Below are 24449 nucleotides of genomic sequence, written 5' to 3'. Positions count from 1 at the left end.
ACAAAGAGTTCTTAAAGCTGCTCTATTGGCAGTTATAACTGCTTCAAGGAATTTTGGTGACTGGTGATACCATTTTCTGGATCAAACATACAGCCTTTAAATATACAGCCTCAACCCAGCATGCCTCACAAGTGTCAGGCAAACATTTGTATTTCACTTAAAACTTTCTGCAGTGAAGACATTGCTTGGTGCATTTTCCAGGACCCAGTTGATGTTTAAAGAGAAGAGGTAGGGCAGGGCGCGGTGGCTCACGCCTGTAATCCCAGCACTTTGGGAGGCTGAGGCGGGTGGATCACTAGGTCAAGAGATCGAGACCATCCTGGTCAACATGGTGAAACTCTGTCTCCACTAAAAATACAAAAATCAGCTGGGCATGGTGGCGCACGCCTGTAGTCCCAGCTACTCGGGAGGCTGAGGCAGGAGAATTGCTTGAACCCAGGAGGCAGAAGTTGCGGTGAGCCGAGATCGCGCCATTGCACTCCAGCCTGGGTAACAAGAGCGAAACTCCGGCTCAAAAAAAAAGAAAGAGAAAAAAAGAGAAGAGGTGACCACTTATTTGACATGACTTTTAAGAGACATAGTCAGGATCTCATGCTTTAAGAAATTCTTCCATTGTAATGCTACCTGGTGGTTGAAATCTTCCCATTAGAGAAGACAGGCTTAATTCTCTCACATTATGTCTTTACATACGTATCATTAGATAAAAAGCATGTGTCCCAAGAGAATAAGAATGGCAGATCATTTTCAAGAGTAGGCTAGCAGGAATGAGGCACTGACTAAGAACATTTTGACCAAGTTTGGTGATCGGATAGTCCGGAGCTAACATCATTACAAGAGAAGGCAATCTTTGAATGGGGGAGGTGAGTCTTTAGGTCTTAGGGACTCCAGGTCCAGGAAGGAGAACACAGGGTGGGCCCCAAAGGTAAAACATGCTTCCGCTCTTATGCTTATCACTTGTTCTAGAATTTTCCCCCTTACCTATCAAAAATGCCTGACATAGGATTATATCCCACAATAGAAATGAAAGCAGCTGGTACGGACAGAGCTTTATATGTGGTGGGCGTTTAACAGATGTTGATGGAAGTTGGATATCATTCATCTGCTCATCAAGTTGTTTTTTACTTTTTGTCCCAACAAAACCACAGCTTTTAAAAAGATCAGGATCAGGAACAAGGTCATTAAAAATATATTCTAAGAAAGGAAATTAAAACAAAAAGGAGGTGTGAGGATTCTTGCCAGTCAAATCAACATGCACTTTCTCAGTGGAGGAATCGCAGAAATGCGGGCTGAGAAGGGTGTGCCTTCCTAAGAAGGGGCAAGGAGAGGGGCAGCTGGGAATGGAATGTCATCCTTCCCTTAGGCACCGGATTCTCAAGAACACATTTCTGCCACCTCGTTATCTCACCTCAATAGCTCCATGCATCAATATATTTAGACCCTCTTTAACTTCATAAAGCTAGCATTGCCATTAAAACAACATCGGCATTATATTTTAGAAATAAAACTTCCACCATAGAAATTAAAGTGAGATTAATCACGTGAAAGTGTTTTTTCAATTAAAAAACAAAATCAAATTTTTATGTGAAAAAAACTCTCTGTACTGAAAGGGATCTGTAAATAAACTTGTGCTAGCAAATATTTATAAAGTACCTTTAAGATGTGAAAATTAATCTCTGGGCCAAGAGGAGAAATGATGGATGACCACTTAGTTTAAAAACGGTCCTACAGGCATCTGCAAATGTGCACAAAAACAGTCAGGTTCCAACAAGCCTTTACCCACTGTAAAGAAACAATGGAGTTATTATTTTTGCCACTCAAGGCTCTTGTCAAGCTCTTATCTTCAAATGTAAATACATATTTTTAAAGATAAATAAACATTTCCATTAGGCTCTCCAGTTTCTCTAATTTGCTCATGGTGTTTGGGGCCCAGTGAGTGAAATATTTAAGTATTGAGATTGATTTATTATCTTTTTGCCTGAATGTTTTGGATTTCTTAGCCGCTGACTGGAGTAAACACCCCTGCTAAAACCAGCAATGACGGTACCACCTCATCCTTTCACATCAACATGCATGATTTATCCTATGGAACAGAAGCAGCAAATAACTGCCAAGCTTCATTATTTGCTGATCCCATATTTGCAAATTTTTCTACTAATTAACATCTGTTTTTAATCTCAAAATTAATACGCAAAGCACTCTCACACTTATTCGTGGACATGTGAAGAATGGAGAAAAATCTGAGTCACCCAGTGTGCCTGTTTGTGGCTGAGGCTGAACAAGGTGATGCTCTGGCTTGGGCTTCAGCTGTCAGACTGTAAAAAGCATCCTTTCCACGGCTGATGTAGCATCACATCTTTCCCATGTTTGTGCTTTTTGTTAGTGACTTCATTGTTTAAGCATCCCCTAAATGTAGTACTGAAGGGCTATCTAGAATTTCTGAGTAAGGAAGGCCGTGATGTGTCCTGTGGAGTAAAAATGTGAGTGAGATAAGCTTCATTCAGTCATGAACCGTACTGCTGTTGGCCATGGATTCAATGTTAATGAATCAACAATGTATATTAAGCAAGGCATCTTTAAACAGAAGCACACATAAAACGAAGCTATGTACTGATCCATTGGGGAAAATGTTGTGACCAGAGGCTCACAGGAATCTGACTCCATATTTCCCCATAGAAGCAATGGTTTGGCTAATTTGGTGTTTGCAGCAACTTTATAAAACATTACTACTGGAAATAGGAAAATCCACTGTATTATGCTCTGTGTTTTTTCAATGAGAAAGCTGAGACCCATGGAGGTTAAATTTTTCTTCCAGGGTCACTCGTCCAGTTAGAAGCAGAGAAGGCTAAAATAGAGGTGTTTTGTTTCTAACCCCATGATCATTTTTCTCCTCTATTCTGTCTTTCACCAACACCTTCATTGTGAATGAAGATAAGGGCTATAATTTCTGCATAACACAAGATGCCCAGATTTAGCTAACATTTTCTTCCCCAGAGCATTGCCTTCCAAAGTATTTAAAGGAGGCTTAAATTGATGCTTGAAGCCCCAAATGGCAAAAACTATATGACAGTTCAATTTAAGTCACAGAATTTTAATGTTTGAGTTACGATGACTCATGAATACAAGACGTACTCAGAAAAGGAAATAAGACTAAACTTTTTTGAATGTTCCCTCTGGGCCAGGCAAATGTAGTCAATTTCCACATTTTATCTCATCTGATAAGAAATTAGTGTGAGTTTCAGCAAATTAATTTGCCTACTATTATACCTTTTAAACAAGATGTGGTTTCTAAGAAAATGGGTCATGCATATGTTTTTATATATTTTATTGCATTTTAGGTTTTGGGGTAGATGTGAAGAACATGCAGGATTGTTGCATAGGTACAGACATGGCAATGTGGTTTGCTGCCTTCCTCCCCATCACCTATATCTTGCGTTTCTCCCCATGTTATCCCACCCCAACTACCCGCCCCCTGCTGTCCCTTCCCTAGTTCCCCTCACCAGACCTCAGTGTGTGATGCTCCCCTCCCTGTGTCCATGTGTTCTCATTGTTCAACACCTGCCTATGAGTGAGAACATGCAGCGTTTGATTTTCTCTTCTTGTGTCAGTTTGCTGAGAATGATGGTTAGAAATATGCCCAACAAGTACGCCTAACAAATAGAGGCATGGACTCAAAACTTATCTCTTTCCTATTAGCAGCTAAAAATAAAAACACAAAATTTAAAAAATCAACAATACCAAGTTCTGGTAAGCATTTGGAACAACTGAAATCTTCATACCTTGCTATTAAAAAAAAGTTGTAGCCACTTAGGAAAAACAGTTTGATATTTCTTATAAATATACGGTTAATACATGACAAAAAGCAAACTCACTCCTAGATATTTATCTGAGAGAAATAAAAAGATATGTTCACACAAAGACCTATACGCAAATGCACATAGCAGTTTTATTCAAATTGGCCCCAAATAGAAACAACCCAAATATTCATCCGTTGGAGTGAGCAAACTGCTGTATGGCCTTACAATGAAATTCTACTCAACCAGTAAAAGGAACTAACTACTAATCCCTGCAACAGCATGGATATATTATGAAAGCACTATGCTAAGTGAAAAGAGCCAGACAAAAAAAGTTACATACTATATGCTTCTATTCACAGAACATTCCGAAAAAGGCAAAACTATAGGGCTAGAAATCAGATCAGCGGTTGCCAGAGACTGGGGGTGGGGAAGGGATTGACTGCAAAGCACAATGAAACATTCTAGGGAGATGGAGATGCTTTACGTCTTGATTAACACTGACAAAATATAAAAATTTACCGGATTGAACATTGCAATCAGACAAAGATACTAGAAAATGTACATTTTATGGTGCATTTAAATTCAGAAAAAAATTTTAAAGGTATTTGTTGCTTATTCCTTATATTAAGGTATAACTACAGAATAATATTTACTAATTATCTGAGAGTAATGTCAGAATAAGTCACAGTTAGCTTTAGAGTTTGACATGGAATACCAGGTATCTCAAGGGAGGGACATTCTAAAAAGTGAAACCTGCCCAAGATGCTGTTTAAGATGTTCTCTCTGTAAGAGACAGCAAGCAAGCTGTTTATAGACAATCTATGCAACAAAGCTCTCCTGTTTGATAAGACATTAGTTATTTCAATATATTAATCTGAAGGTTATTTATTAATTCCACATATTAATAATAGTATAGGGAATTTTTTCAAGAGCATTTTTATTACCTTGTCTTAGAAAAGAGAGAAAGATATTGCAAAAGTCAAAAATGTTTACAAAAGCTTTTAATTATTAGAAGATGCCTCCTTGTATTGCCATACTGAAATTTAACTTTAGTAAACAAGGTAACAAAATTGAACCTCAAAGCAATATGCCTCTACTTCTATAAGGGAGTCGTAGGAGTGAGCGTATCACTTTAGAAGGGAGCATCAGCTGTGATCTAGGTGCTCTGGAGGAGATGGGCTGGTAAGGATGAAGGGGCCCCCCATTTCCAAGGACAGGATGGGAAATGGATTATATAATAGTTGGTCTCTAGTCACAGTTGTGACTTTTCTAGCGGCATCCTCCCTGTTGGGATAATGCTTTCAGACCTAACTCAAAATTTTCAGTCCTTCACAAATAGCATCAGCTTAAAAAACCTGAATGTTTTGCTTATTTAATTAAGTGTGTGTATTGAGGGTGGAAAATGGAGGGTTAGGAAATGACTGTTTTCATGACCAAAACAATCCCTCCCTGGCAACTAGGGGATACTCTGGGAAGGTCAAGTCCAACATGCCTTCAATCTGAGTGACAGCAAGAGACCACAGGGGGCCTTGTGGTTCCCTGAATGATGATGCATACTAGCAAAAAAATATATAATAACCCAAAATATAAAAGAAAAAACCCTCGGGATCCAGACTGGTATCTGGTCTGGCAAGAGCCACTAATCAGAAGAGCTCTTGTTCCCTGTGACCTGTATTATCTAAGCGACCCAGATCTTGACGGGTCGAGGGACTGGCCAACTGGATAGAAACTCCTTACCCAATTCTTATGTTTTGCTATGTGCTTTCTTAATAAGGTCTTAGCAACTGGTGATAAGGGTCTGTGATTTTTCCTCAGACTCATTTTATAAACAGTATTTTTGAAGGGAGCAAATGTGTTCGGCTTAAAGCAATAATGGCATCCATTAATGAAGTAAACTTTAGGTAAAATACAGAGTGAAAATGTCTTTAATGTTCTGAGAGAGCCCTAGTTTATAAATATGCTGCCTGCTTCTTCAAAAATGTATTCCTATTTACCATGTACTCTAGTTTGGGGTTAGAAAAACTTTCTTACCCTCTACAGATGGTGCATATAAAATATTCCCTCCATGAAGCTTTTTCTTTTTTTAATAAAACACTTGTGGAAATGCCATAAAAATTTTGCATAATGGCAGGGAAGGTCCTTTTCAAATCCTTCCCAATTCTCCTAAGAAAAATAAAACTATTTTCTGGAAAGGAATAAAGCCCAGGTCAGCATTTATTACATTGTAGTAATCCTGCTTAGTGTGTGTACTCCTCTTGCTAGGATATAAATTTCACCAGGACAGTAACCATTTTTCTTCTTTATTTCTTTATTCTTTCTATTATAATGTTAGATGCCTAGAAAATGATATATTTTTTTTGAGACAGAGTCTCGCTCTGTCACCCAGGCTGAGGTGAAATGGCGCAATCTCAGCTCAGTGCAACCTCTGCCTCCCAGGCTCAAGTGATTCTCTTGCCTCAGCCTCCCAAGTAGCTGGGATTACAGGTACATGCCAATGCACCCAGCCAATATTTGTATTTTTTAGTAGAGATGGGGTTTCACCATGTTGATCAGGCTGATCTCAAACTCCTGACCTCAGATGATCCACCCACTTTAGCCTCTCAAAGTGCTGGGATTACAGGTGTGAGCCACTGCACCCAGCAAAAAGTGATTTTTTTTCTTTTTTTTTTTATTGCATTTTAGGTTTTGGGGTACATGTGAAGCACTTGCAAGGGTGTTGCATAGGTACACACATGGCAGCGTGATTTGCTGCCTTCCTCCCCTTCACCTATATCTGGCATTTCTCCCCATGCTTTCTCTCCCCAATTCCCCACCCCCTGCTGTCCCTCCCCTATTTCCCCCCAACAGAAACCATCATTCTCAGCAAACTGACACAAGAGCAGAAAATCAAACACTGCATGTTCTCACTTATAGGCAAGTGCTGAACAATGAGAACACATGGACACAGGGAGGCAAAAGTGATTTTTTAATAAAAGATGAGAAATTTCACAGTGCCTACCCTGGAGATATAATTACATGAGAATGCCATGGCCTAAGTTTCAAGATAAGAGCTAAGCTAAGGCCAAGGAGATGAAAGCCTGGCCTGATCCAAGGTTGCCCCAGGAGGCCCATTTCTTCCTCAGGATAATTCAGGGATGTAGGTCAGCTGCAGGGTGGATCTCAGAACTGGCTGTCTTTCAGCTATCTTGGGCACAGGTTGACTCTCCTAAATGACAGCAGGACCAGCACAGATCCACACCCCTGGCATAGGGCCAGTCCTGAGATGGCCTGTGGAATGAAAGACAAGGCCATCTATGACGGCCTCAGGAGATGTGGTCCTTTAGCTGATCTGAACTATCAAACATTTTCAATGAATTTTCTTTAAAGGGACAATTGTTCATGTATTTTTCAATCACTCTTTATGATTTATGCTCAGTTTTTTTGTGGTCCCGGAAAATGTAATTGATACCAAAACTGTCTTCCTGAGTTTATTTCCAATTTTCTTTTGTCCACAGGCAAAACTACATTTCCAGAGCCATATGCCAACAGATAAGATTATATACATTTCTCATTCTATTTTATTTCATTTAAATAGTCCTTTAAAAGTAAAAAGTCATCACATGTGCTCCCTACATTCATTATCTATTGCCATATAATAAATTAACCCAAAGCTTAGTGGCTTAAACAACAATAAGCATCCATCATCCACATAGTTTCTGTGGATCAGGTGCTCAGGAGCAGCTGAGCTGGGCAGTCCTGGCTCAGAATCTCTCTTGAGGTTGCAGTTAAGATGTTGGCCAAAATTGCCATCATCTGAAGGCTTGACTGGGGCTGGAAGACGTGATTCCAAGATGGCTCACTCCTATGGCTGGCAAATTTATGCTGGATATAGGTAGGAATTGTAAGCTTTTCACCATGTGGACCTCTCCATGGGTCTTCTTGAGTGTTTCATGAAATGTCAGCTGGTTTTCTCCAGACTGGGTGATCCAAGAAAATGAACAAGATGTAAACTGCAATGTCCTTTATGACTTAGCTTCTGAAAGGTACATATTTTCACTTCACTTCTTCAATATTTAATGAGTGCACAGCCCAGCCTTGATTCATTGTGCAAGGCGACTATTTAAGAGCATGAATAACAGTAGGTGAGAATATTTGAGAGCCACCTTGGATACTACCATACTTAAATTTTTTGCACCACATCAAGAGAAATTACATAAAATAAACCATGTGCTCACATCTTAGTTACAAAGTATGGAATTTTTCATTGACCATCTGAAGGCCCGCTCTGCGTAATCTATGCAGATAGTTGTAATTCTTCCAGCCTTTCACTTGACCCATCCTAACTCTTGCTTAGAAAAAGGCATCTGTCTGGGACAGCTCTTAACTTTTATTGGCTCTTAGGCTTCTTTAAGAAGCTCAATATTCAAAGACCAACACTCCTGAAAATGCACAGACCCAAAAGAGTACTACTCTACACACAACTTCAAGGGATTTATGGCTACCCTGAGCTTAAGAAAAGCAACTAACCTGCAAGCTACACACACAATGTTTCCAGCTGGCTGCCAAGTGCAAATGTCATAGCTAATGCTCAACAATAGGCTGATGTCCAACACTAGCTGAAGGACTGGCTAACACTCTATCTAAGACAAAATGACAGAAAACATTCACACGAAGTATCAAATTCATCTTCAGTGTCACAGTTGTGACCTAGTAAAGTAAACTGTCCATACTTTATAGTGAGTTTTCTTGAATCCGGGTTACACTTAACACATGCCTCTGGCTAATACTAGGCATTAACTTTAATATATACATACACAAGTGGAGTGACTCCCACTAATAGCTCATAATGTCACCAAAACCTTTCGGCTGCAGTTTTAAACATTACTCACCACCAAACAAGGTTACGTTAAGCGAGTGCTGCCCAGGGCTCCAGATAGCTATGGTAAAAAATAGTTTCTAAGTATAAAAGGCAGCCAGCAAGTTTGTCTCAAGAACTAGAGGGTCTCACTATATCAAGCTAATTTTTTTTCTACAGACATGTATCATATACTCAACAACAGAAAGCACAGATCTTCCAAATTTCTAGAACTAAATAAGTTAGCTGATTATATACAGAGATCAGCATTATTTCTCAATGCGTGGTTAACCTCATCAGAATCATCAGTTGTAGTTGTTTAACAAGCAGATTACCAGAACAACTGAATCAGAATCTGATGTGAGTGTAGTGTCAGGGGAATGAAAGGTGGGGGTTAGGGGAGGCAGGACTCTGCATACTTAGCAGATCACTAAGTCAGTGGTTTCCAAAATGTGATCCCAGGACCAGCGGTGTCAATATCATCTGGGAACTCGTGAGAAATGCAAATTCTCCAAACCACCCCACCTCCGATCTACTGAGTCAGAAACTCTGGGGATGAGGCCCAGTGTTCTGAGTTTATCAAGCCCTCTAGGAGATTCTGACACTTGCTCAAACTGAAAGACCACTGCAATCAGTGATTCTTTGCTTCTCCATATACTGTGAGAGTCATTATCTCCAGGTTTGTTAAGTAGACATATTTCAATAAAACAAAGTCGAGTCAATAAAACAAAGTAAGATTTATTTCCATCTAATTATCTTTCACAACCAGAACTTATAGATGTAGGAGACAAGTATCATAAAGGAAAAAGGGCAGGTGGGAGAGAGACTTTAGATTCAGAGCTGACAAACAGAGGTAAATGTTTCTTCCCATTTTTTAAAAGAAAGAATCATTCTCACAAAATAAGAAAGTCACTGGAAAGAGATACCCCTAAAAGGATCTTTACTCTGCTAGTGCTTATCCTTTAATGCCTTTAAAACAATTTGATAATTCACAGGAAATTTATTTAGTGTTAACATCTGTGGTCCCTTTGTGGCCTATCAACCTCCAACCATGAAAAGGAATGTTTGAAATGGATGTTTCTGGGACACCACAGAAACCTTACAGATGACATCTGAGCATGGGTTATGACGACTTTGGAAAAGACCACAGTAAATACTTGTCTTAATTTTCTGACCTAAGTGAAAACAGATGCTTGGGTTGAATGGCCAATTAAGAACAAGTGTTATATAATGCAATTCAGCTGACGAATTTATGGGATTATAAGACTCAATGCATGTTTCTTGTAAACAACTGAGAAAGGCACCTGAGAATATTTGAAAAGGCACTGACGTGTTTTTGAAAATTTGTGAAAATGGGATTTATTGCCAAGAACATGTGGAGAAGGAATTTTGACTAACTTGTACTAAGAACTATTGTTAATTCTCTAAGTAATCCAGTAGTATTTCTTATTCTGGTAACTCAGTTGTAATATCAATATTTAAAATGTGAGTTGTTCACAAAACAGGATACTTTTAAAAATAATTTGTCTTGCTGAAAGACTGTCTATAAAGAATTTTGCAACTAGATTGTCATACATTAGAACAAAACCCTAAACTATGGTACTTCCAATATATCAATCAATCAAAAATTTGTTGTGTGTCACACCAAATTTAGTCGGTTTGTAGGACTTTCATCTATTTCTTATTTGTTTTTTATTTGTATCACAAGAAGAACCAGCACAACAATCCAACATGGCACACACATGTGCAAACACATATACGCCTGGATTTGAAAGCTCACTTAAATACACATTTTTTCTAGTATTTGCTATTAATATGGGTTATGATTTAAAGGTCTAAAAGCCAATAGAACATATAAAGTTAGAATAGCGGAGATGATGAGGGTCTTCCAACACAAGAATTAGAACTTGAGAAGACACACAAGTGGGAAAGAATGGGGTTGTAAATAAAGAGTGAGAGGAAAATTTGGAAGTCATTCTCTGAGTGTAGCGAAGAAGACAGCCAGATAGAGAAATGGGGGTCCAAGAAAGAGATTTATGTGTTGAAATGGTAAGTGCCTGCAACTGTGATCTAGTTGCCAATTATAGGATCACCACCTCCTGGGTACACTTTACACAAAAACTCAGTGTCATGGAAAGATTGGTTCCAAGTCAAATGAAGAGAAATATCACATTTGAACTCAAGATCCACTGGAAAACAGCAGAATTCTCTGCAAGTTCTACAAAATATCAAACTCCAACTACAATAGAACAAACATCGGGAATAAATTGAAAGCCAGCTTTACAAAAGAACAGTATAATATCTGACTGCTATCATGCATATGTTGTTGCCACCCTTCAAGGGACACAGTGACTTATGTTATATCCAAAGTCATTTAGGAATGCTATGGTGTGAATATACAGTTATGGTTTGTCTAATCTGATATACACAGAGCTGATAAATGAATGTAAACGTGTGCTTTTTCAAGATTGCTGATGCCAAGATAAGTGAACAGGAAGCAATAATATTTTTAAACCAAGTGGAATACTTTGCATGACACAGAAACAACACTTTTGCCTTGGAAAAAGAAAAGTGCGCATTGTCTTCCAAAAGATAATCCCTGCTGCATCCAAACAGAGGAGGAGTCAGCTGTGAGGCAAGGACATAGGCCAAAGTGGTCAGCAGGAGTGGCTGGGGGTGAAAGCCAGGAGAAGCTCTGAGGACTCTCATGGCATTGAGAGAAGGGAAAAAGAGGAGGGGCACGAGAAGGAGGCTGAAAGTTTAGGAAACAGAAGGATTAGGAGCAAAAAGACAGAGGGTGGAAAAAGAATCACTCCATCAAACCAATCCGGTATCTGCAGACTGATCAGACTGCAGCAGGCATCCAGGAGGTCAAGTCAGGTGGAAGTGTATCCCAAGGACAGGTGGAGAAGAAAATGACCAAGGACCACAACTTGTACTTTCAGATGTTTCACTGTAAAAGACAAATATGCTCTGAGCAGGATCTTCCAGATTCCTTCTGGGAGAGCTGGATGTGGGAACAGGAGTAGGATGCTCATGGCAAGAATCCTGTTGAAAATGCTCCCAGTGTCCCGGCTCCTGTCTGCAGATCCTGTTTCATTAGGCAGATGCCACACCACAGGCTAAGACACTGTCGCCTTTGACACCCAGCAAGAGTGTTCTTTCTGCTCAGGACCAGTGTCCAGGCTGCTGGGATGACTAGATCTTTCCATCACTGCCAAGGCAAATGTGTTAGTCCATTTTCACACCACTGTAAGGACATACCCAAGGCTGGAAAGTTTATAAAGGAAAGAGGTTTAATTGACTCACACTTCTGCATGTCTGGGGAGGCCTCGGGAAACTTACAATCATGGCAGACGGGGAAACAGGCACGTCTTACATGGCAGCAGGCAAGAGGGAGAACAGGTGAGGGTGCAGGAAAAGCTAGAATTTATAAAACCATCATCTCTCATGAGAACTCACTATCACAGGAACAGCATGGGGGAAACCACCCCCATGTCCGTTTACCTCTCACCAAGTTCCACCCTCGACATATGGGATTATGGGGATTACAATTCAAGACAAGATTTGAGTGGGGACACAGAGCCAAACAATATCAGCAGGTAGAGAGTTTTTAAAATGTACCTGGTCTTTACTTTGGTTTAAGAAAGTTACTATAAAAAAATCCATCAATGCCACCCTAATATTGCTTGTAAATGAAAGCTGAAAAAAAAGGACTGATATTTTTATTATTTCCCTTTTTTGAATAAAAAAAAAAAAACCTGATTGGTGTTCAAAAAGCTGAAGCATTACATTGGTGCAAAAGTAATTGTGATTTTTGCCATTAAAAGCAATGGCAAAAACTGCAATCACTTTGGCACCAAGGTAATGACTTACTCAGGCTCCTGTGTACACCTGCACTTTATCCACTACCTCATGTTGCAAATTTTCAGTATTTATCTTTCCAGTTCATAACAAAGCAACAGATTCGGGAAACCTGATATGGGACAGCATGCCCAGCATCATTTTCCTTTTAATTCTTATAAAAAGAAAGAGTTAGGGAAGAATTCTGTGACAGCAGCGTCCTTGGGGAAGTTGACCTGGACAGGATGGACCTGGAGAGGAACGGAAGGACGATCTTCCAGGTCACCTGATACCTTACTCTAAACTAACTGGCCAGAGTGTCTTAACTTCATCTGGGAAAGTGAAAGGAGAAGGAAATTGTCCTGCATCTCCTGCCGACATAGCTGGAACAGAACTGAATTCCAGAGCTCCCTGCCAGCATGACTTTGGCAGACACTCCAAGCCCCTCCTTAAATGACAGAATCCACTGCTCTCAGAGAAGGAAGGCCTGTTAGGTCTTGCACACCTACACACGTGTGCAAAGTGGCCTCTCCGGAGGACCCTGGGAAAACCAGAATGTTTTCTTATCAGCTAACAAAATGGAAAAAATCAAAGAATTGTATTTAATGAGAAAGGATATCTGAAACTCCACCTTGGCAACACGTTGTAAGCAAAGTGCCCCTGTTCAAAGTCTTAGCAAGGTTTTATTCACCGCTACTGAGAGAAGAGAGAACTTTCATTACATTAGAGAAACAGCGGAACACATTTTAAAGACGTTTCAGATTATAAGACATGCTACATGCTGAAAAATTACCCTTAACCTAAAACACAAAAATGAGCTGGTATATGGTAATGTGCACAATTAAAGAAATCATTTTCAATATAATTTACATAACCTGCACTTTCTGAGTATGGAAATTCAATGCACATTTGCTTAACTCCTATATTTTGTGCTGAAATCATGAGGTGCTTTGTTTTTCTTAACAGATTATATTTGAATTCATTTTTCTTCTTATATACATCGCTCAAAGCCAGTACATGGCAACACAGTGGGATGGCTTAGCTCCTGCAAATTTTGCTGTGACATGAGGATAAGGAATCAGCACACCAACAGTTTCATATGAAAGAAAATGACTTTTGTCATTTTCTTAAATATTCTTAAATAGAACCAAGTATTCTTAAATAGAACCAATTTCAAACCTCTTAAATGCAGGAAATGTCTTATTCATCTTTGTAATCCTAATATGATGATTTAAAAATATTAATTGAATGACAAAACCAATCAATGTAAGTCCAGTCTTAAAAACCACAGTCACAGCTTCTCAGATCTGGCTTCTGAAAGTAGCACTTATGTTCTAACCCTAAAAACAAATGTTCATCCCAATTTAAAACATTTACTTGTTTTATAGAGCTTGAGGAGGAAGTCTGAAATTTTTTTCAATGTTTTAAAATCCTGGAGCAAAGCAGCATAAAAATAAAAATCACTTTTAAATTTACAGAAATCAAAACTTAAGTAGTAGAAAAATGTATTTGCAACTTTTAAATTTTACTGTGTACTATCAAGGAAGATTTATTTATCAAGCACTTACAAATACGAATTGTCAAAAAGCTCTAACTCGGTAGTTCTTAACCTTGGCCATATTAGAATTGCCTGAGGAATTAAAAAAATATCCCACCCTAGATCAATTTAAAATAAATTTGATGGGGAGGCAGAGCATTACTGATATTTTTGAAAATGTTATTATTCTCATGTGCATCTAGGATTAAATATATTGGGCTATATGTTCTCACTCATAGGCGGGTGTTGAACAATGAGAACACATGGACACAGGGAGGGGAGCATCACACACTGGGGTCTGTGGCAGGGGGAAATAGGGGAGGGACAGCGGGGGGTGGGGAGTTGGAAGAGATAGCAAGGGGAGAAATGCCAGATATAGGTGAAGGGGAGGAAGGCAGCAAACCACACTGCCATGTGTGTACCTATGCAACAATCCTGTGCGTTCTTCACATGTACCCCAAAACCTAAAATGCAAATATATATATATATATATATATATATAGAGAGAGAGAGAGAGAGAGAGAGTATATATTGGGATATACATTATAGTATATGTAGTCATAGTTAAACTTATTAAATGAAGAAAACATTGAATTGCTATATCATAGGTGAGATGTGAATTAGGCCTCAATTTTCTCTAAAATGGATTTCTAGTTTGACCAGAAGATGCTTGAAGTGGGTGAATTTGCCCTGATTTTCTAACGGGTGGGCTTTCAAAGTATGATCCTTGACTACAGAATGACAAAAAGTCTTCTGTGAAAATGTCACATCTTCTAGCTCCTTTTGTAGAATTCCACAAGAAGGAACATTAGCTGACTTTATAGCATGTGTACTGAGAGGGCCTTAAACCTTAGACCAGCTCTAAGCTTCCAAATGTTCATCAAAATCACTGGGAACATATGTCATGTCTTTAGAAGATGAGGGAAACCTGCAATACACTATAATAATCTCGCTGTGGAAGGCTCTTGGTGGGAAACTCGAACTAACATTCTAAGGAGTAGAGTAAGTACGGATGCAGTCTTGGTGTCTACAGAACTTAGCCAAAGTAGTCTGAGCCCTTGAAGCCAGCCTTTCCTACCACGTGCCTCCTGGGCCTTTGGGAGCTTCCCAGCATGAGAGAAGACTGTAGGCTACAGAAGAGACCCACAGGGTATCTAGCATTAAACATTCTATGAGACTCTGAGTATCGTGTTTAGAGTATTTATTGTGTACAACCTAAATTTTGTTTCCCAAGAGCATATGGAAGAATTGTTTTAGTAACAGCAGGATCTGAGAGAAACTCCTTTGGTTTTTCTGGTTGCTTCTGTCACATCCACTGATAAAAGCATATTTTCTTTCTCTACACACAAGTTTAATGAGACCTTACAGTAACTCCTCCGTTTACTCTAAAAGCCACTCCATTCAAGTTTCAGGAAAGCACATTTTTATCAGGACTGTATCGTCAAGTTCATAGGTGTTAATTACTTAATGTGTTTATTTTTTTCTTATGTTTTTTCTTTTCCTTTAAGAGATGGTGGCAGGAATAAAAGCAGTTTTTCTATTCTCAGGGAATTCTGTGTGCCTCTCTACATGATATCAACCACACTTGATGGACCACACAGGAAACCAGCAAAGGAATCTAGGCATTGACTGGGCTCTTGCATACAGAAAACAAGGTCTACATTGGGCATTCAATATTTACTTGTGCACTCTTAAGATATTTATTTCAATTCTCAGAGATTTCTTATCATTAACTTCAACCATTGAGAGAGACAAATTAGCAGTTTGCCGATGTTGGCATCTGCCACAAAATGCTTAATTCTGTAGGAAGTTGGTGGAGTTTTAATGCTCAAGCCAGTATATTCTCTGGCATTAGATTTCCTGTGCTCACAGTTTCATCATATCACTTGCTAGCAGCCATTGAACACTTTGTGTTCTCCATGGTGGATAGACTCTTACATAATCTAAGGTGTTCAATCAACTTGTGTGGTAAACCTGTGAATTGCTTCTAACCAATAGAATATGGTAGAAGTGATGGGTTGTCACTTCTGTGATTAGTGCACATAAGGTTGTGACCTCCATCTTGCCTGCAGGCTCTTCTGGGCTTGTACATTTTGATGAAGCAAGTGGCCATAATAGAAAGGCCTATGTGGCAAAGACCTGTGGCAACCTCGGGCCAATAGCCAGTGAGAAAGTGAGGCCCTTCGACCAGTGATTAAGGAATTGAATTCTGCTAACAATCATGTGAGCTCAGAAGTGAATCCTTCCCTATGCAAACCTTCAGATGAGATCTCACCTCTGGCCAATACCTCCACTGTGGCCTTGTGAGACATCTTGAAGGAGAGGAGAGTCTGCCCAGCTAAACCAGGCTCAAACTCGTAACTTAAAGCAACTGTGAAATTATACATGTGTGTTATTTTAAACTGATAATTTTGTGGACATTTGTTATAAGAAAAAGATAACTAACTTACTCATTTTTTTTTTTTTTTTTGAGACAGAGTCTTGCCCTGTTGCCCAGGTTGGAGTGCAGTGGCAAAATCTCAGCTCACTGCAACCTCTGCCTCCCGGGTTCAAGCAATTCTCATGCCTTAGACTTCTGAGTAGTTGAGATTACAGGCACCTGCCACCACACCTGGCTAATTTTTGTATTTTTAGTGGAGATGGGGTTTCATCATGTTGACTAGGCTGGTCTCAAACTCTTGACCTCACGTGAGCTTCTTGGCTTGGCCTCCCAAAGTTCTGGGATTACACTGATATACTGTTTCAGCTTAATTCTTACATGTGAAATTGATACAATAATATATATTTCATGTTTATAAGCACTTTTCACTAAATACCATGCCTGATACACAGTAATATGGTTATCATCTTTTTAAATGTTATTTTAACAGAATATATGCATATCAATTATTTTTCTATATTTTGTTTAGCATGTTTCTTCTTCAGCTGATACTATTTATTTTTGCTTTTTGAGGGTCATTTTAACAAATATGTTTTTATTTGACTAGTAATCTCTCTAGATAATCTAGATAATCACATTAGAGTATCCAATTTATTAATTTTATGTTTATTCTGAGATCACTTTTATTAATTCATCTATTTACCTTCAATATTCTGTTGTTTTTACCTACTTTTATAAATTGCAATCAGGGAACAGCAAAAGGAAAATTTTTCTGAGGGTGGTGATCCAGATGGAATGACTGGTCCCATCTCCTGACTGGGATTTCCTTCATTAAACACCTCACTTATGTCTTTTAAAAGCCTTCTGTAAATTCACATTAACTTATAAAACATTTTAACTGTCTTTGCTATAATATTGTATTGATGAATTCTTCTATTTTCAAGTGTTCTCCTGTACCCCAACTTTCTTGAAGAGAGACAAGGGAAGATACTCAAAAATTTTAAGAGTATCTCATAGCCCAAAATAGTCTATAAAACTACACTAAACTAGTGAAGGTATAATTAACACAAGAAAACTTTATCTTTTTAAGACTTGGGTTCCAAAATTTAGCATCAGAACAAATTAAATTTGGTCAATTTTTACCTTTGTAATATAAGGTTCTCTTACAGGAGGGGCTGTATCTCATTCAGTTTACCTAGTAGATGCTTAATGATCTGTATTTGATGGGTTGACTATTGATCATTAAGGATTATTAATAATTAATTAAAGATTATTGTGGAAATTTTTTATGCAGCAACAGATAGCTAACATATTCTTTAAGCTTCTTCATCTGTGAAATGGAAATAATGTATATTTCACGTGTGAAGATAAAATGAGATAATTTACATAAACACAGCATTAAAAATCATTGATATGTAACGTGATGGTTATTATCATAGTTTTAAGAATTACGAAGGAGTACTAATAATCTTTAATAATTGATAGACAAACACATCAATAAAACTATCACGAAACTTTAGAGCTATAAAAGACGCTAAAATAATTTTCCTGCTTCGTGGTTTTTAAATTTTTTTTAGCAGCAGAACCATTTTTTTCTAATGTACTCTTTAATACAGTCCCAGAAATACATAAATATACGTTACTCAAATAGAAGCAGAACCACACCAAGTAAGCTTTGTGCTTCTCACCAGTATCCTATGTTCCATAACCTAAGATGGAAAGGATCCTCTGCAGCCTCCCGCAGGCATCAACCACCCTTTGGAGAAATGGACTGAACTGTTGGAGTGACACATTCCTGTTTTGTCAAAGTGAGGTTGGAAGGGCTCCATGGAGAGTGAGAGCCAGACTCCAGGTGAGCAGCTGGAAAGTTGACAGAGCAAGATGTAAAATCTTCCTCTCCAAAGACAACATTTTATTTCCTCTTTGTAATCAATCATGAGGAGTCAGGCCAGATAGAGACAAGGAAAGCACAGTTGCCACTCGTGTGCATTTCTGTCTAGGCTTCCCTCTCAGGAGTTCAGCACTCACTGAGCTTTGTCCCCTGGGGTTGCCTGGGCTCTGGCCCAGCAGTTACCTTAGTTGAGAAGGCCCCTTACCTCTCAGCCATCCTTCTCCTTGTCCCAACTTGTGTTTATACTCCAGAGCTCTATATGGGTTTCTTATTCTCTCGTAATTCTTCATACCTCCTGTCTGGATTGGATCCTTCATGTTCTCAAAATGCTTTGTGCTTCACCCATTGAAGGATGACCCCACCCGACTGTAATTATCCCCTTCCACACCACTCTCTTGTCTCCTCCAGAAACTGATCAGCTCCCTGAAGACAAGTGCCAAGCTTGTCCCTCCAGCCTCAGTACTCTGTGTATACATCCAACATAATTTGCTACTTGAACAAATTAATGTATCTTTACATAGAACAGGGAAGTACTACTGCATCAAAACTAAAGGTATAGTCTTTTGCCACTTTCTAGCTGTGTGACTGGGAGTAAATTAATACTCTGAGACACAATTTTATATTCCGTAAAATAGGAATAATACGTTTACCTGCTTCATAAGTACTACAGTTTGAATGTGCTCCCTCCAAAATTCAGGTGTTGCCAGTGCAATAGTATTAGGAGCTGAAGCCTTTAAGAGGCAATTAGGCCATGAGGACTTCCCTGTGAATGGGATTAGCCACCTTATAAAAAGGCGTATGGAGGAAGTTTATCCTTCTCTTGCCTTTCTGCCTCCTACAATTTAAGGATGCAGCAAGAAGGCCCTCACCAGATGCCAGCACCTTGATCTTGGACTTTTCAGCTTTCAGAGCTGTGAGAAATAAATTTCTGTTCTTTGCAAATTACCTAGTCTCAGGTATTTTATCACAGAAGCACAAAACAGACAAAGGCACTGGGGGAGTTTCAAGAATGTAATTAGATTTTCCACATTAAAAACATGAAGCACTAAATTACCACTTGTAGGATATACTCAAAGAATGTTATATATGATAACAATGATGGTAAGAGTTACCAATAGCTATGGTGGTTACTATTATGATTATCATCTGCTCCGTGTGTTTTGTTCCTAAAGTCAGAGATTTCTACTCTGTTAGATAAGAATCCAAAGAAAAGAGCCAGCTGCCTCTTCCGTCTGCCATATCCCAAGAGTCACACCCAAGGTCCCCATGTCCTCTGGCCATCTGATTACACTTGCATCTTGTTCCTCTGTGGTATTTCTCACACTTGCCTAAAAGTCATAGCCTTTGCCTTTGGGCTAATTACAATCTTCTGTATACTGGTATACTTCCACACAAAGGTATGTCAAGGCCCTGCTGTCCAATTATAAGATTTTGCTGGCTCCTTTCATTACATATTGTTCTCACTGGTTTTTATTTTAACCTATTTGCCAGGAAAAGAAAAAAGTTCAATGGTGCCAAGAATAAAGATTCTGAGAAGTAGCTAGAGCACAGGGGCTTCCAAAGGTATAAAACAATGTGAGAATTCTTCTCTAGCATGGTCTACTTCACCTCCTGAAAAACAAGCTTAACAGGATCTCACCTGGAGTGTCTACGACATCTTACAAATTGCCATGGAAAAGCTGACCTTAAAGCAAAGGGGTGGCTTTCCACAGGGAAATGTTGGCCATGTGGCAGACAACGGTCAGGCTAGAATGCAGTAGAAGTCTTCCCTTGTTGCTATGTAGAACAATGCTGCAGTCCTTCATCCCATCTTTCTGGCAAGATCACACAAGAGATGTGTCTTACATTTTGAATACAAGATCATGTGGTATTTGGTGTGCATATTTTTCAATGTTGATCCCCTTTTCTATGACCTAACAAGGATTTATTGAAAATCTGTTATGTCTCAGACTTATTACTAAAGGTTTGCATATCTTATCTCATTTAATCCTAAAACACTATGAGATAGTTTTCATTAGTCCCATGTTACAAACGAGAAAATTGAGGCTAATAAAAATCAACAATTTGCCAAAAATATAGTCATTAAGTGGTGGAGAAGAGAAAAGGTCCATTAATGATAGTCTCCAAGCTTTTAAAAAGCAAGCAAGAATCTTCTAATAACTTACTTTTATAACAAAGTATGTGGCTAGGTATGCAAATAGGTATACTACATGTAATAACTGACTTCATATAAATAACCATAAATGTATGTATATCATATGTACATAAAAATGTGGGTATGTTCTTAGGAAAAATGTAAAAATTAAGATAATGTTTAAGAAATTTACAAGAAACTGTTTTATTCAAGGGATAGGCAGCATTCACACGTACACTGCAGGATGTCATTCCTAAGGTTGGGGTGAGGGGAGCCTGCCTATCTGGCAAGAAGCAGGTTAGAACATGGATTTTGAATGAGAAGTGAGTTATCAAGTCCTGGCTCCACATTAACATGGGAAAGTGACTAAACCTGCCATGCACTGGGGCATCTTCATTTGTAAAATAAATGGTTATGTTAGGCCAGTGGTTTCCAAACATTGGCCTGTGATCGATTTTTCATTAGTCTGTGGGAAAACGAGAAAAATAACAATAGGCTTACTTATGAAGGTAAATTTGTTTTATAAATCTGTTAAAATGGTTTACTTTTATAAACACTGGGCATTCTCCCCTGTTTCTTTTGAGCATCCTCACATAGCAAAATTCAAGTAAGCCTTCTATAATAGAACCCTGATATTAAAGTATGTGTGTATTTGTGTTGGTCCATAAATCCAAAAGTCTGGGAATCACTAGACTAAGTGATGATGAATGTCTCTTCTAGCTCCAAAATTCTAACCACTTCTGAAATCACAAATAGTATTTAATCAACTCTAAAGTAGAAGGAAGAATAAAGGTAAAAGCTTTTACTCATTTTTTCTTTCTTTTTAAACAGCATTTCCCTAATGTGTCCTGTGACAGACAGACCCCTGCTAAGATATTATAGATCTTCTATGGAAAAGGAGATTCTTAGTCAAATGAGTTTGAGAAACAATGATTTTGAAAAGTTGGGCAGGTTTTTTTTTTTTTTTTTTTTGCTGAGAATATGCAAACTGCTAACACTTACTGTGATCCCACCAAAAAGACTCCCCAAGTTATTGACAAGAAACAGCTGCCCTCACCCCAAACTCTACCCATTGTAGGACAGACAGTACACCTATGACTTGAGCATAGTTTGAAAAAGGCGACTTCAGCTAAACGGTCCTCAGTAGCTTTCAGAATAAAGAAAAAACATAGTTTAAAAACAAAACTTGCCATTACTTTTATAATTATTATAATTTGCTGGGGTTTTTTCTCCAAATTATGAAAAACTACAAATATTTTTTAAATTTACAAAAGAAATCTGAATGAAAACACTTCGGATTAAAATGCAATAAACAACAAAAGCTTTGTGGCCATTTTTGACAGCTACGTTTTTTTTCTTTGCCGTTATAAATAAAGAAAAATTGTGTCAAGAGATTTGTGTCTAGTGATTGCAACCTAATAATTAAAGCACTGGGATTTTGTGGAAGTTTGCAGTAACAAAGTTATGGCTAAATCAAACTATGTAAAAAATAAAAAGTAAAATAAAAGCCATCTGCAGGTATCAAGCCTGAGAAAACCCCCATATTCTACACAAATGATATGCCACTGTTAAAATTCCATTAATAAGGGCAATTAACTCTGAATACTTGTGGCTCATGATTGATTTCTTTAAATCACAGTTTTTATTGTGATCAAGGAGCAAAACTCTTGGTAGAAAAAGATCTAAGAGTGTTTTTTATTTTTCTTTAATTGTTCGATCAGAGTTGAGAAGGTTTACTTACTCTTTTCTATTGCTGTTCACATCATCATGTGAAATATCAACTAGCCAAATGCTTCAGCCTTCACAGGCTGGATTCAAGTTTCACTTTACCCACCAAGGAAAGAACAGTTTTCACTTGGGACAAGATGATCCTGGAGCAGACTACCCAGAGAGAGGACCCAGGGATGATCTTTTGGATATTCTGACACCAACAACCTTCCTTTCTGACTTTAGACGCACCAGGTTCTTTACAAGCCTGCAGCTCGACAATACCTCTGATGTTTCCATCATGACTGTACGGTCAATTCCAGCCTGTTTTTCATAATCCTGCTGACTACAGCAGTCTGCAACCATAAAAAGCCTTCACAGACCTAGAGTTGGCTTAGAAAATTGCCTCTGCAGAGGAACAAAAGTACATGCAACATTTGTGTTCAGAGACGCAAGGAGAGAGGAAGGAGCCTTTTGTTTTGAGTCGGATGGGCTCAAAGGGTTGTTTGTAAGGGCCTAATTTTAGCAAGTTTAATTTTCTTCTGATAACATTTGTAAACAAAATACCAACACTAAAATGAGAGCAATTTAGCCAGGAAAAGGGGGAGTGTCCTGTCCAACAGATCAAGCCCTCTTCCAAACTCCACCGGAGGGCTGTCTGCAAATTAGCACACAACCATACTTTGGATGTATGGAGTCCCTCAGCCTCCTAGTCACCAGGTATGTTTGAGGTTCACACCAAAGATTCAAGGTTTCAGAATTAGCTTCTTTTGAATCTTAAGCTAGTACTGATTCAGTCTCTGGGGAGGAGGATAAAAACACCAAACGACTCTTTTTAACAGACTGTAATATCCATTTACATAACATGATTCAATACAAAAGTACTATAGTTTGAAAGTATGCAGTTCAGGCTCTGATGAACAGCTGCTCAATGTAATAAGTTGGCTTTCATTTTTGCAATCAAGAGCTGTAATTGAAAAGTAAGTAACAGGAAGGGAAAGTAAAAGTTTAAGCGACCCCTTCATACATTTGAGCTTTGACTCTGCGTAATAACTCTATTCCCCACATTTGGTAAAGCAGATCATATTTAAAATCAACATTTAAAAATGACTCTATCTTAATATTATTTTTAAAACATAAAACATCAGGCTACTTGCCTTTTGGCAATTTCTGTGCATTTCCCAGGACTAGTGTAATACTTCCACAGAGAAGTAGGCACCCCAAGCTGGAGAGCATGTTGCATTTGCCACCTCGCACGGGGAAGGATGCTGGTGGGTGCCTCGCAACCCTGGAGCTGCATTTAAGTGGACTGTCTCCCAGTGACAGAGGCGGGCGGCTGCACTTAGCTGTGCCGTGGGCTTACTCACAGGGGGTGGAGACAAGATGACATCACACTCTTTCCCACACACACCAAAAAAAAAAAAAAAAAAAAAAGTACAACAGCAAAAACGTATCATCACATTTCTTTCTTTCTGCTAAGTTATAACTGTGTCTTTTCCCTCTGTGATATAAAAATTGAAATTCTGGCAGATCTGTATTTAGGAAAGAAGCATTTAGGCAGTTTTGAAACATTTGATGAACTATTTCATAGAACCCAGAAATGACATATTAAAAATTATTAAAATGTTAAAAACATAAAATAAAACCTTATTAAGAAGGAAACTGCTTTTAATTATCCAGTAAACCAACCCAATTCTTTTAAATGGGAGTAAATTCATAAAAATATACTTTGAGACACTCTGTAGTTCCTGTGTTATGAAAAACATTTAAGAGTAAGTCTTTGGCTACAAAGCTATGCATTATGTATAATACATACACGTATACACATATGTTCTACAGATGTAGATGCAGAGATATAGAGCAATATTGCTAGTTGAGCCTCAACTATGGACTGAGCTCTGTAATAGAGTCTTTACCTACTTTGCGGTATTTTAATCTTCATAGTGCCTCTGCAAGAGATATGGTATTAACCCCATTTTACCATTAAGAAAAACTGAGGGGCAAAGGTTAGGCATCCTGACAATGCTGGCATACTCCACTGGTTCACGATGGATGCCACTTACTAATGAGATGCCCTTGAGCAAACTTCATCTCTATATTATCAGTATTGATGATATCTAAACGCTTACTCCAATTGAATCTGTTTACACATGTTAAGACATTTATTCCTCAAAACAGTTTAGGAGGCAGGCATTGCCATCATCCCCATCTTACGGATAAAGAAACTGAGCACAGAGAGGTCAAGAGAAAGCCCAGGGTCACAGTGCCGGCATTTCAAGCTGGTCATTTAACTCTAGTGCTTCCACTCCTAATTACTAAATTTTAAATT

At 38.5% G+C, this 24449-nt stretch overlaps 1 protein-coding gene across 1 annotated transcript in view; it reads right to left on the bottom strand.

Annotated features, from left to right (window-relative positions):
• Window positions 1-23487, bottom strand: part of LOC108286500 (ABI family member 3 binding protein) — a 170152-nt gene extending 146665 nt beyond the window's left edge. The window contains exon 1 of the mRNA XM_017504356.2: window positions 23278-23487. Coding sequence (XP_017359845.1) covers window positions 23278-23356 — 79 coding nt within the window. The 5' untranslated portion in view covers window positions 23357-23487. The remainder of the gene's footprint in view (window positions 1-23277) is intronic.
• Window positions 23488-24449: the final 962 nt, after the last annotated feature.

Source organism: Cebus imitator, unplaced genomic scaffold, assembly GCF_001604975.1.
Source record: "Cebus imitator isolate Cc_AM_T3 unplaced genomic scaffold, Cebus_imitator-1.0 Scaffold321, whole genome shotgun sequence".
Classification (NCBI taxonomy): Eukaryota; Metazoa; Chordata; class Mammalia; order Primates; family Cebidae; genus Cebus; species Cebus imitator.
Note: the sequence above shows the minus strand (reverse complement) of the source record. Positions and strands in the feature narration are given on the sequence as shown.